Consider the following 13,769-nt stretch of genomic DNA (forward strand, 5'->3'; position numbering starts at 1 on the left):
ATGCGATTCATGCGAGGTCGGGAGAAAACGGGGGTTGTCTAGAGAGGCCGTGTTTGAAAGATAACAGTGAGAAGTGGAAAGGTGCGATCCTATGGCGCTATATCTGCACATATATTATTTGCGCGTTCCGCGGCTTGCGCACTGCGCGTTTTCGTCAATCCAGAGTGGGCGCGTTTTAATCAAGAGGTTCTGCATTCCCGCACTGCGCGTTTTTGCCAATCCAGAGCTGGCGTGTTTGCTTGTTCAAGTCTCTACTAACCGAGTCATTCAAGTTGTGCAGAGCTAACTTAGCGGCTCACGCAGTATCATAGTTTTTTTTCTTCAAATACATACTGTTTTGATACACCCACAAAATGAGTGAGACAACACGTCCTTCGTACTTAGTCGTCAGTGTTTGCATTCAAAGAGTGTGAAGTAAATCATGTACGTGACTCCTGCAAGACATCATTAGGTGAGGCATCGCGAGGATGCAAGGTATAAGGTACGGAATGAGATGAGGATGAGGATGAGATAGTGGTATGTACTGCAATGCACAAGAAATGACAAAAACTAGTACCAAATTAGCATGCCTGTCATCAACAAATACTAGACCTGGTCACTTGTCAAACATTGTTTGGGAAATGGTAACCGACCCTCCTCACATGAGCTGGAGGTTAGCGGGCTTCATGGAATAGCGAGAATCCCAGGGATTGATCTGCTCCGGTGCAAAAGGGTCGTCAACTTGTGATCGACTGCGCCACAAGACATCCGCCTCGCTGACTGACACAAATTTGGGTGGGGATGATAATGCACTCTTCGACTTTAGGAATTGAATGGCAGTACCAGCTGGCACTCCGAGTGGACTGCTACGAAACGACACCATTTCTGGCAACAACAGCACAGGTCAAATTTTAAACAAGTAGCACGAATGGAAAACTTACTGAAGCTATTGGATTGAGCAGGTTGAGTCAACGGAAATGGCTGAGAGCCTGTCAATGGCCCAGATTCCGTCAAAAACAAGGGAATGGCAGCTTGAACATCATTAGCTGATTCTGTTGAGTATGTAGTAAAGGATTGAATAATAATAATAATAAACATAACGGAAGGAAAAACTCTACCCTGTTTAACTTTACTGTTCTTTCGAATTGCTCTCTGAACCTCCGATGGTGATTGCTCAGGGGAAAGAACTGTGTGAGTTCGTTTCACTGTTGGAACGGATGAGTACACGCATCAAGGCCAACACCAAAAACTCACTGTTAGTTCTCTTTGGCGATACAACCTTCATTTTTCCTTTGCCTTTGGGATCCTCGACTTCAGCATCAGTCAACTCCAGTTCCATCAAAGAACTCGCAAGCTCATTGTCCGACTTGGAGATAAACAAATCATTGAGACTGTCCACGTCAGACAAAAGCACATCACTGCAATCATCATGTTCGGAATCTGAACCAGCAATGACAGGTTGAGTGTTCCAAGATTCGTAAACGTCGTCAGGAATCCGGTTACATGTGACTGATGGAATTGTTAGGGCAACATGCAGCGAGTAGTATGAGAAAGAAACAGGAACACACCAAACCACAGGTGACACTCGCTGACACTTGCTTTATCTCGGCCCTTGTGTTTCACTAGGTCAGTCCCGGTCGGAAATGCAACGTCGACAACCGTTAATGTCTGTCCACTCTTGTTAAGGAGTCGCCAAACAGGCTTGTCTTCTTGTGTTGGCCGTGCTAATGATCGTGATGGCGCTGATGGTCGCTTCTCAACTGGGATATCCAGATAATCGAATACCTTAGGAAACCAGCTTCGCAACTGGCTGGTGATCTTGTGATAGGACCATCCACTATCGATGATAAATTGCTCAGGCCGGTCAAGGTAACAACCCCGGTTCTTCATAGCCTGTATTTCATTTCAGCCATTCTTGCTTGGGGCCTTAGGCGCTCTGATGAGACTGTTTCTCTGGAAAATGCTATGAATCAGTGGGTTTAGTAGACTATTGATTGTCTTTGACTAACATCGACACCGCAAGTCAATAGAGCAATTGATGCGACACGAAAAGTGTTAGCTCTGGTCGTGGAAAGGTTAGACATAGTGCTCCTGCGTGCTTGGCTTCCAATTTTACTAGGTTGCAGTGAGCTACTCATAGTATCCTTGCGATCCTAGAAGCAACTTTAGTATTCGTGTAAACTAATCTTCATGCACTAGCCAATGATCCCATACCTTTCGCAACCCAGCCAACGACACTGGGCCCTTAGCCAGTTTACTGTAACCAGCAAGTCGGGTGGAAGAAAGAGTTGATAAGGCTTCCTCTCGGGCATTGGCGAGTGGTACGCCGGCTTCAGTGAGTTGCTTGGCGGTGGATGACTTTTCATTGGCATTTTTGCCACCACTAGCGATTCGGTCAAAAATATCCTTGACGACAGCTGAGGTATTTCCAAGTTGGTGAGGCTGTTCATCTTGAACTTCCAGTGGTTTGCCACTCCGAGTCGATGCCTTGCGAGGGTGTTTGCTGCGACCGTGACCACACTCCACACAGTGGCCTTCATCCTGCGACCGAGCAAAGAATTCCTCGCAGTCGCACACTTGACTGTCAGATTTGGAACCTCTACAGTGTTACGAACTAGGATAGTTCTAACAACGACAACTCGACAGAGTTTCCGGTCGTTGAGATTCTCAGTCTCTCAGACAAGAGAGAGTTCAGTGGACTTAGTTAAAGGAGTGCTTCAACTAAGAATCGAGGTTCAAGACGACTTAAGATTGGAGATCTTAAGCGAAGGATATTCCAGGTAAAACCTAGTAAGATTCAAGTAAGGAATACAAGCGTAATACATGTGCTTAAATAGGTCAATATGTGCGCACAGACCAAGTCATCGTGAGATAGTAAGTACAAGACCAAAAAGGGAAGGCATGTTGTACGAAACGCGAAAGTATACAACAGTAAGAAACAGTGGTTGTAACATTACCCCCTTACTAAGCGTAAAGTCACCGACTTTTACTCGTAATCCTGGTATTCGCAATGGTTAGAATCGTCCTGGTTTGCATAATAGATAGGGTCGTCGGAGTAATCAAACTGATCACCTGCTCCAGTAAGGTACTCTGCCTGTCGGAGGGCTTCTTCTTCCTGGCACTGGCTGACGTATGCGTCGTCCAAACTCTTTTCCCAATAAGAGAGTTCCTGGTAGAAGCCTTCGTCCTTCCAGGTAAGCGTGGTGGGGGAACTTCCAGTAAATTTGTGGCAATACAACGATAAATGCCCTGGGGAGAGTTCTCTGCATATCCTGCAATAGTAGTCAGGACAGTTGGTTTGACGATGGCCAAGGGTCTTGCAATATCTGCAAACCCGGTTTTCGTCTGGGTTCGAGGATGAGGGGCGTAAAACGGGAGGAGCGGGGTGACGACTGAATGCTTCATCATCGCTAGAGGCTCTCTTCTTTCCCTTGCCTCGGTACCCATGCTTAGGGGATCTTCTCCTTCTTCGGGAAGATTCTTTAATCTGAGCTACGTCTTCCTTAGCGAGTACGTAGATAGAGGATAACGGCATAGGGATTCGTTCTGCTTCCGCGATTAGCTCAGCGTACTCTGCAGGAGCGGTGGGTCCGAGGGCTTGTACTGGGACAAGACAATCCACGAATGTCGGTGGAGTAAGCGTGGATGGAATAATCATTGGTGGATGGATGTGAAGCGCTTTGAGCGCTTCAGCAAGCGCAATAGTTTCGTCAAGGGGAGGAGTCGACTGCTCCAGGGTTATCTCTTCGTGCGTAGAAGAGAAAGCGGTATAAAGGTTTTCCGGGTGCTCTACAGTTTCTTCTGGAGCAACAACCGTATCAGACGTGGTTGCGGATGCCGCGGAGGCTATCTGTAATGCAAGTTGGGTCTCTTCTTGCAGATTGACGATCATGGCGTTGGTAATCTCCGTGAGGCTGTTAACAGCAGCCAATAACTCGTCAGACACACTGAGGAGGAGGAACGGGAATTCCACCATCATAGGAAGGCGGTGGAGTTGCAGTCGTTCGTACAGCTGGTTGTGGAGATGGTGGGCGAGCGACTCCGGTGACTCGTTCAGCAACGATGTGAATAGCTTCCTGGATATCTGCCCTAACCTCCGGAGGGATAAGACGCAAAGCATAAGCGCGAATGCGTTTCTGTAAATGCATGATGCCATGCTGGACACGTGGTTCTTCCACATGTCGTACGAGTCTTTCAATGAGTTCGGCGGATCTGATGATGTTAACGAGGAGGTTGATTGAGAATGCGTTTCGGTCGATAAGGATTTTATTGATTTCAATGGCATGTTGGGGGCAAAGGATTGCGGCCTTCGATGAGGGTAAGGTCTTCGATTTCTGAGATGAAGGATTCGAATCTTCCTTCGTTAGAGGATAAGTCGGTTGGGGCGAACGTGGATTCATAGGGGAGAGTGTAAGAAACTGGGAAGGACATAATGTTTATGTTGATGGGAGGATATCACAGCGAGTGTTTTCTTTTATAGGTCGAAAGGGTTTCTCCGGCATTTTCCAGGTTTTCTTCCGGGATCCATTCGTTGCTGGCGGAGGAATATCCTTTCCATGATACAAGATAACGGCGGCGTTTGCTGGTTCCTTTGTGAGCCAGTATAGCTTCGATTTCGTATTCTTCTTCTTCTTCTAGAATGTCAGGTGGTGGTTCCAAGAAGTTCGGACCGTGAACATCATTTTCGCTATAGGAAGATAATAAGGAAGCGTGGAACGTGGGATGTATTTTCCATTGCGGAGGCAATTGGAGTGTGAACGTGATAGGTGATAGTACGGCGGAAATGGGGAAGGGGCCATATCTTTTCGGGGCGAGCTTCCGGGATGGGAGTTTTAGACGGAGATTGGTTGCAGATAACCATACCTTATCGCCTACTTTCCATGGTTGGTACTTCTGGCCGAAGGATCTTTCCGCCATTCGTTGCATGGCGATATTATGACAGGCTATCGCTTCTTCTCTGATCTTCTGAAGAAGTCGGACCCGTTCTTCCACGGCTGGTACTGTTGAATCTGCCAATACATGGGGAATCCCTTTAGGCTCATATCCCATCATGATGTAGAAAGGAGAAGCGTTTCGGGCGTCATGCTTTCTATGGTTGTGAACAAATTCTGCCATGGGAAGGTGTTCTACCCAATTAGTTGGGTCGTTGCCGCAGTAGATCCGTAGGTATGTTTCTAATTCTTGATTGAGTCGTTCAGTCTGTCCATCGGTCTGTGGGTGATAGGCGGTGGAAGGGAGCGATAGAATAATCTAGGAGTCTTGCCAATTCTATGGAGAACTTCGAGAGAAATTGGGGTCCTCGGTCGGAGATTACTTTGTCATGTAATCCGAAGCGTTTGAATACGTGTTTCAGGAATAGTTTTGCTACTCCTTCAGAGGTGATGTTTTTGTGGCAAGGAGTAATTATCACCCCCTTACTAAGCCCATGGTCTACCACGACCATGACGGAATCAAAACCAGAGGAAAGAGGGAGATCCGTGATAAGATCGACGGAGATCTGGGAGAAGGGGCGAGTGGCAAGGGACGAGATTGGGACGAGAGGTGGTGTTACTGGATGGGTATCGGCCTTCATTTGCTGGCAGGTGGCGCATCCTTCAACGTACTTTCGGATGAAGGCTCCCATGCCTGGCCACCATGCTTCGCGTTTGACCAATTCTTCAGTTTTGAAACGTCCGGGATGACCCGCGGTTGGGTGGTCATGGTAACGAGCCAGTATAGTTTTGCGATGATCAGGAGCGATATACGCTCGGTTTTTATAAGATAATATCCCTGAATCTACTTTCCAATCGCTCAGAGCTGATTTCATGGGGGGAAGACAGACACCATTGAGGGCGTCTACAGCAGTGGCGAATAGTGGGTCGCTAAGCGCATCCGAGCTGGCAAGGGTAGTACGAAGGTCGTCATCGATGAGTCGAACAAACATGGAATCAGGAAGTAGGATAGAGTTATCATTATCGGAAGATCCGGTATCATGATCTGATCGCCGGGAGAGGGCGTCAGGTGCAGCTAATTTAGAACCAGGGACGTGGTGTAGTTCCAGATCGAAATTAGTGAGGAGCATTTGCCATCGTGCCTGTCGACGGGTTAAGTGTTCAGCTTTCTTAAAATAGAGCAAGTTCATGTGGTCGGTGAAGACTATAATCGGAGAGGGGTGTCCTTCAAGATAATGTCGCCATTCGGTAAGTGCACGAATTATAGCGAGGAGTTCGCGGTCGAAAATTGGATAGTTTCGTTCGGCTGGATTGAATGATTGCGATAGATAGGCACAAGGATGGTAAACGCCATTTCCGTCAGTCTGTAACAGGACCCCCCCTGTTGCTACTAAGGAAGCATCTGTGGCAATGGCGAATTGTTTTAAGGGGTCAGGGTTGCGGAGTACGGGGTGCGTAGTAAAACAGGTTTTCAATTGGTCGAACGTTTCCTGATGTTGAGCGTTCCAAGAGAAAATGGTATCCTTTTTTGTCAGGTCGATCAGGGGACGGGCGATGTCCGAATAATGAGCGACAAATGAGCGATAGAAATTGCAAAATCCTAAAAATGACCGGACTTCTTTAACGGAAGTAGGGACGGGCCATTCCCTGATACCATTGGTTTTTGCTTTGTCCATTTCCACGGATCCTGGTTTAATGATCATGCCAAGAAATTCGACTTCTTGAGAGTCGAACGTGCACTTTTCTGGTTTGAGGAATAGTTTTTCCGCTCTGATCTTTGCTAAGATTCGTCTTGTTCGTTCGTGATGTTCTTCAAGCGTCTTTGAAAAGATAAGGATGTCATCCATGTATATCACCAACCATCCTTCGTTGATTTCTTGACGGAATTCATTGTCCATAAATGCTTGAAAGGTGGCGGGTGAATTGCACAGCCCGAAGAACATTACGCTTGGTTCGAACAATCCGTACTCCGTGGTAAATGCAGCTTTCCATCGATCATCCGGATGAATTCGGATATTGTTATATCCTGATCTAATATCCATTTTTGTGAAGAAGTTTGCCCCGTGTAGTCGTTCGATGAGAGTTGCCGGAAGTGGAAGGGGATAAGAGTTCTTTATCGTTTGATCATTAATGCCGCGATAATCTTGACAAGGGCGAAGCTCTCCGCTTTTCTTTCCTACAAAAAAGAATCCACTGGCTTGTGGGGATTTTGACGGAGTGATGAAGCCTTTTTCCACGTTTTCGTCAATAAATTTCTTCACCGCAAGCCTTTCTTTTGGTGAGAGAGGGTATACTTTAGACGTTCTTGGAAGGAATCCGGGTTTTGTTTCTATGCGATGGTCTATTCCTGGTCGTTCCGGGGGAAGTTGTTTCAGTCCGTCTTTGGCGAATACATCTGCATAATCATGCAGATAAGCGGGTACGAGTTCTTCGAAAGGTTTCTTTTGTTTTTCTTTTTCTTCCGTGGCAAATTCCTGCGCTTTGTTGCTGACTTTTGAGAGGGGTGATGATCGGGACTTGTTCCGAAAAGGATGTTCCATCCTTTGTGAGAGGGGTATCGAGCGAGATTTCTTGTATAATTCGAACGAATTCTCCATCGGTACCGTATTCAACCAAAAATTCTCCGTCATCCAATTTGTAGGTGGAGACGTCTTGTACTGGTGGAGCGCACCAGACGTCTTCCTGAGTATCAAAAGGATCATCATCCTCCGTTGGTAGCAACAGTGGTACTTCCTCGGGGATTTCCTCGATGGAAGCCGAGAACTTGGATGGTTGTTTCTTTAGTTTGGAGTTCGTCCATTTTCTTTGTTCTGGAGGGGTGCTAAGTTTTCGAATTCTTTCCGAGATTTCGATGGACTTTGGGGTACAGGGAGTGAGAGAGTTCGTTCCGCCCAGTTGATAGAAGGATTCATCTTTTGGAGCCACGGGATTCCCAAGAGAATCTGGTCACGTTTTCCTAGATTGGTAATGTTGAATTTTCCTATCATGGTTCTTTCATCAATTTTGACGATGAGGGTGCAGTACGGTCTACGGGTCCACTGCTGAAATAGCTTCCGTCTGCGGTTCGGATATTGAATGGTTTCTTTAGTTTTCGGGTTTTTATCCCGAGCTTTTTCACAAAGCTTTCGGAGATATAGGTTCCAGAAGCGCCTGAATCGATTATTGCGTTTGTTTCGACATTTTCCTGTTTCCGAGATATGAGAGTAATGGGAATGCGAAATTCTTTTTTATCATTCACAACTCGTATCAAACGTACAGGTTCTATTGGAGATTCCATCGTCGATATGTTTCTCCGTTTCAAAAATCCTCTTGAATGCGCCTAGTTTCTTCTTCGTCTTCTTCTACCTTGCGGACAAAGGGAGGCCCTTTCTTCTTCTGCGGGCATTCCCGAGCACGGTGTCCGATCTGGTGGCACGTGAAGCATTTTCCAACACGCATGTGTTCTTGGCGACTTTCATCCGTGAGTCGATCAATTACCATAGCATCGCGATCCCTCGTGGGTACAAATCTTTGGTCCCCAAATCTCTTCTTCTTCTGTTGGACAGGGAAGCGGGACCTAATGGACTGTAATTGCGTGTGGCAATTGTCAATGTCGACTACTGCGGCGATGTAGTCGTCAAAGTTCTTTGGGACGTTTCCTGCGTTAAACATTTTGATAAGGATTCCTATATTGAGTCCTTGCTGGAAGTGAAAGATTTTGGCGGTTTCTTCTTTGACTTTTGCTTGAGCGATCAGCCTTTGATAGTCGGCGATATAAGTCTGGAGATCTCCGGTTTGTTTGAGAGCTCCTAGCTTGGTCATTGCTGTTCCGGAAGGATCGATTGCGGAGAATGCTTTGTTAAAAGCTTCTAGGAAATCTTTCATGTTACCATATCCTTTTTTCTGTCCGGAAGTGTCAATGAATTGAGCATCTTCCAGAAATTCTTCTTTCCATAGTCTAGCGTTTCCTTCGTTCATAAACGATGTGATGAAAATGATGCGATGTTTGTCTTCTTTGTAGAGTTTGTCATTGATATCCATGTAGGCGTTACAGGATAGGAGGAATGATCTAGACAGGTCCCTATCTCCATTGAATATGGGAGGGTGGTTTATTTTGTATTCGAATTCTTTGCCGCTGGTGGTTGATGTTGACATATTGAGCGGCGGTACTGGAGTACCAAGGTTCAGGGCCTGTAGTTTCGGGGTGAGTGATGTCAGGTCTGCTGTTCGTGCTGGCTGTCTTGCTCAGCAGTTCTTTGGTTCGTCTGTTGGTATCGGACACACACAGATGTGTGGTGTCTTTCGACTTGAATCTTTTGTTACGAACTAGGATAGTTCTAACAACGACAACTCGACAGAGTTTCGGTCGTTGAGATTCTCAGTCTCTCAGACAAGAGAGAGTTCAGTGGACTTAGTTAAAGGAGTGCTTCAACTAAGAATCAAGGTTCAAGACGACTTAAGATTGGAGATCTTAAGCGAAGGATATTCCAGGTAAAACCTAGTAAGATTCAAGTAAGAATACAAGCGTAATACATGTGCTTAAATAGGTCAATATGTGCACACAGACCAAGTCATCGTGAGATAGTAAGTACAAGACCAAAAAGGGAAGGCATGTTGTACGAAACGCGAAAGTATACAACAGTAAGAAACAGTGGTTGTAACATACAGAAGTGCTCCCGATTCATAGCATTGCTCTCAGAATCCATGCAGAGCAATAGCACTAGTGGGAGAAGGTGGAGAAAGACTTCACACGGAAGAGGAGACAAGAGACGGAAACGACTCGGACCTGAAGAGGATGGTCAACAGGTACTAGATAGTGCGGTTTATATTTACAGTTTGAAAATTATGACATTCTGCCTGCCTTCTGGTTGACGTATTGTCCAAGTAAGTATTTCAAGAGTAATAACTACTACAACTCTCGTAAGTTTAAGTTACTCTTGCCCAGCCACTAAAAAGTATGACAACACTAGCAACGCCTGACACCATAGCCTCGCCCGGTTGAACCAGCTCGGTTCGGCGAGAGACACATGTAGTTCCTTCGACCCTCGTTGGCCAACAGGGATAGCCTCGAAGATCGGATACTCATCACCTTCCCACTCATTTGCTGCTAGCCTGCAGTCGCACGGTGTTATATCCTCGGCTATGACTTTGATAAGGGTGGCAGAGAATTGTCGGCATGTTTCGTCATTGATGAAAGGATTGATTTGCGATGGAACACTGATAGCTTCGTGGTGGATATGGTGTCATTGTTGATTATTGATAGCCTGTACCATATCTAGAGGCTCCTCTTCATTATCACTTTCTTCTTCATCAATTGGATGCCCCGCTCCACTCTGATGTTGTCGTCGAGTCATAGTAGGGCCATGTACCCCATAGTGTTCTTCGATCACGTCAGGGTGGACCCCTTCACAGTCGTCTCGATACATGTCAAACTGCATTTGACCTAAAAAACGTAAATCCTGGGTCACAATGAGATAATTTGTCAGGGTCCCATAAATGTAAAACGACGCATTTACCTTAGGGCTCTTGTCATTGGTATCAGGACCACGTATCGGATGACAGTTCCATTCCGCCCGGAAATCTGAACAATCTTGATTGATCTCATTGAGGAACAGAGTCTGGAGCAACCAGATATGACTAGGGCTGTGAGGGTTGAGCCCGTGATGGTTTTCAAGTCGAGTGAAAAACGCTCTCCACCTCCTAGCAAACTGCGTGCCAACTTCAACCCATAGACGCTCAATCTGCGAATTCCGTGTAGAACTTGTCCAGAATTAGTACCTAACATAAAGCTGCAGAACAAACACATTACGACTCACGATCCCCACATGAAGGATGCACGATGTGGTCCATTTCGCATTATCATATACGTTGCAACATCGAGATTCTCTCCTCCACAATCTCCTCGCACACGAGAAGGTGTTCCGAAGTTTTGCATTGCGTGAATGAACAGTTCCAAAACTGTGCTGGAGCGATTGTTGTTACTTGCGCTCAGTCCCGTTATCTAATAGACATATAAATTAGAGTCAGTAATCAATGCAAATGCGTTAAAAAACACATCGCACCGTTCTACAAAACCCGTCGATGAATCCGTGAATCACAATCCCCCATCAAATTAACTTATGGTGGCCATCTACATGCCATAATGCATTGGGGCGCTTCACATGATATTTCTGTCGATGTTTGACCTGTCGATCTCGCAGGACTTGGCCTAAGCCATCAACCCTGCGAAGCGACTCTACTACTCATCGATGTTGCACCCGGACACCATGTCTGTGAAGATACCCAACAATGTACCAGATTCCTGAATTGGGTCGCTTTTTCTTGAACTCCTTGATGAGGAGATCAAGATCAGTATTGGTAAGATCGAAGTATTTTCTTTCAACTCCATTGTGCTTCATATACAGTCGCAGCGTGTTTCTGTGGACTCCTAGCGTTTTGGGAAGTTCCGTAAGTCTAATTTGACGTGAATTCAAGACCACTTCGGAAAGGAACGCAATGTCGATGAGTTTTTTCGGACGACCTGGACGACCTGTATGCAGCAATGACACTGGTTCTGGAAATGCAATGTTGGTGTCCATTCTGGGATTCGTGCATAGTCAACAATCATTCAAAATGAGATAATACGACTCACAAATTTCGAGTATTGTGTCGAAACGACGACAATTGAACAGAGAGATCTCCTAGCGAGGTTGCTGCACAAGTCAGCCAATCATGCATCTCATGTCCCTGCGGGTCATGTGCAAGGGCTTGAAGCAGGGGTATAGCGTCTCCAGATACAGCCTCTAAGTGAAATGTAAGTTGAAGGGGGTCGGCATCTTCTTGATGCAGAATATGATAGGCACGTCGGTATATATCTGACAATGTATTGTGAGCAGTAAGAAAATTAGCTGACCATGGAGCTTGAGTTGGCATGCGAGATGGAAATGGCGGAAACGCCTGTGGTGATATAGGCATCACGATCACTGCGGAAACAAGATTTAGAATGAATCGGCATTCAATAGAATCATAGAGTAGCGTACAATGACAATGTATCAAACCCGTGAGAAAAATGGTCAGCAGTCACAAACATAGGCAGTCAAACTATAGTTTGACTGCCTTCGTCTAATTTCAACTTCCTGCTAATATGTCGACAGAGTTTGTTGTACCAACCCGACACCTGATTTATTACTTTAATGCGTCCAGCCACATCTTCCAGGTGATTTTTATTCATCTATCAAATTATCGTACTAGTTTGAAAACTTTCCATTGACAGGTAGAGAATACACTATACAAACTCTGCAGTTCAATCTTATCCGCGTCTTCCAATGTCTTTCGTGATATGTTTTCTACCATGGAGAATTCTAGGCAACCAGAAGTAGATGGCATGTGTGATGATAAACCCATTCACCTTAACGGAATATCTCAGGAGACGTTTGAGTTGTTTCTTGAATTCACGTTTGGAAGGTATGTTGATATTTTATGTTTTTAGTCAGTAACTGAACCATTTGTCACGGTAGAATGTGTACTGGATCTCATAGCATCGATGAACTCTCGAAATTTCTCCGTTTCTGCGACATGTATCAATGCTCCCATGCACGTGAATTCATTATTTCCCGCATATCTACCGCACGCTACCGTTTCCACCCAGCTAAGTTAATCAACCTCGCCATCAAATACCACGTCCGCTCCATCTTTCCATATGCTTTCCAGCAACTGGCAGAAACCCCAATTACCGAGCTCACTCATGCCCACCGGGAGTTGATGGGCAACGAAGTTTTTTTGAATGTAATTTATGTTCAGGCTGCGCTTGATAGTCACCGCCGGATCATAGCTGCGGAGGAACCGAAGATCTTGATGCACTCGAATGAGTGTCAAGACCCAACTGGTTGCAACAAGGACTGGCACGCAATTTGGTGGAATGGTATGGGCCATTTTCTTCTTGATGGTAGGAATCCACAGCCGTACGACGACGCTGTCAAACGCTTCAAGGAACTGCAGTTTGGACGTGTCAGTGAAGGATGCAAAGACCTCATGTTTAAGATTCTCGATCAGGGAGCGGCATTCAAGCACGCCAAACAATTTCTTTCTGAGACTTGCAGCTTCCTAGTAGAGAAACTGGTTTTCGAGCCTGAGCCTCCTTCGCCATAGTCTTACTAGTACTCATGTTAGTTTTACTCATGTTCAACCATGAGGACTTCATCCATCGTAGACTCGTCATGTTCAATTGTATAGAGTGATGTTTGTACCAGTACAAATACTATACTGCAGTGGTCCGAGTCTCAAATTGCTTGAAGGAAAGTAGAGATCATAATTATCATGGCAGCAACTTCAAGTTGAGTTTTGAGTCCAATCAAAATGCACCAGCTCTGGATTGGCGAAAACGCGCAGTGCGGGAATGCAGAACCTCTTGATTAAAACGCGCCCACTCTGGATTGACGAAAACGCGCAGCACGCAAGCCACAGAACGCGCAAATAATATATGTGCAGATATAACGCCATACGATCCAGGGAGAGTGCTTGTGAAAAATGAAAAGAAAAGAGACGAAGTCATTGAGGACGACTGAGCTGAGAGGAGGGACCGTTGCAGTATGAAGACAGAAGGTTTGTACTGCACCCGTTGCTTCGCGCGAAGACTAAACTCTAGTTCTCCGCTCGTGCCTCGTTACGTAATAGAGTCACAACTACTAACATGTCATGAATCTATCCTTTCAAATCATTTATGATCTCCACCTTTCCCTCATGCTGAAGGCCGCCGTCATACACGCTTGTAATGATCAGGACGGCAGACACTGTCCTGCTAGCTTTTGCTTATGGGGCATCAGCTGCAGTCCCTCGTAGACTACAGGATCGCTCAATGCACAGATGCGGCCTGGGGTCAGGCACGATTTGCCGAATACACGA

The 13,769-nt window shown here is 45.9% G+C and overlaps 5 protein-coding genes across 5 annotated transcripts; 1 reads left to right on the forward strand and 4 right to left on the reverse strand.

The window, feature by feature from the left end:
• Positions 1-637: 637 nt before the first annotated feature.
• F5147DRAFT_788443 (uncharacterized protein) lies at positions 638-4,379 on the reverse strand (the record flags this gene model as incomplete). Its single annotated transcript, XM_041442986.1, has 9 exons — positions 638-864; positions 921-1,031; positions 1,098-1,184; positions 1,234-1,488; positions 1,548-1,872; positions 1,989-2,132; positions 2,194-2,578; positions 2,970-3,893; positions 3,928-4,379. The coding sequence occupies 9 exons, from the start codon at positions 4,377-4,379 to the stop codon at positions 638-640; spliced, it is 2,910 nt and encodes a 969-aa protein (XP_041285824.1).
• Positions 4,380-9,820: 5,441 nt separating this feature from the next.
• F5147DRAFT_587295 (uncharacterized protein) lies at positions 9,821-10,129 on the reverse strand (the record flags this gene model as incomplete). Its single annotated transcript, XM_041431978.1, has 1 exon — positions 9,821-10,129. A coding segment is annotated over one exon (309 nt), but the record flags the coding sequence as incomplete, so codon positions are not given.
• Positions 10,130-10,132: 3 nt separating this feature from the next.
• Positions 10,133-10,660, reverse strand: F5147DRAFT_587283 (uncharacterized protein; the record flags this gene model as incomplete). The annotated part of the gene is made up of 1 exon (XM_041431976.1): positions 10,133-10,660. A coding segment is annotated over one exon (528 nt), but the record flags the coding sequence as incomplete, so codon positions are not given.
• A 471-nt stretch (positions 10,661-11,131) lies between these two features.
• F5147DRAFT_542804 (uncharacterized protein) lies at positions 11,132-11,335 on the reverse strand (the record flags this gene model as incomplete). Its single annotated transcript, XM_041430275.1, has 1 exon — positions 11,132-11,335. A coding segment is annotated over one exon (204 nt), but the record flags the coding sequence as incomplete, so codon positions are not given.
• An 884-nt stretch (positions 11,336-12,219) lies between these two features.
• Positions 12,220-13,016, forward strand: F5147DRAFT_587260 (uncharacterized protein; the record flags this gene model as incomplete). Its single annotated transcript, XM_041431974.1, has 2 exons — positions 12,220-12,356; positions 12,407-13,016. 2 exons carry the CDS (start codon positions 12,220-12,222, stop codon positions 13,014-13,016), a joined length of 747 nt encoding a protein of 248 aa, XP_041285828.1.
• Positions 13,017-13,769: the final 753 nt, after the last annotated feature.

Source organism: Suillus discolor, assembly GCF_016758755.1.
Source record: "Suillus discolor strain FC423 chromosome Unknown F5147scaffold_113, whole genome shotgun sequence".
Taxonomy (NCBI): domain Eukaryota; kingdom Fungi; phylum Basidiomycota; class Agaricomycetes; order Boletales; family Suillaceae; genus Suillus; species Suillus discolor.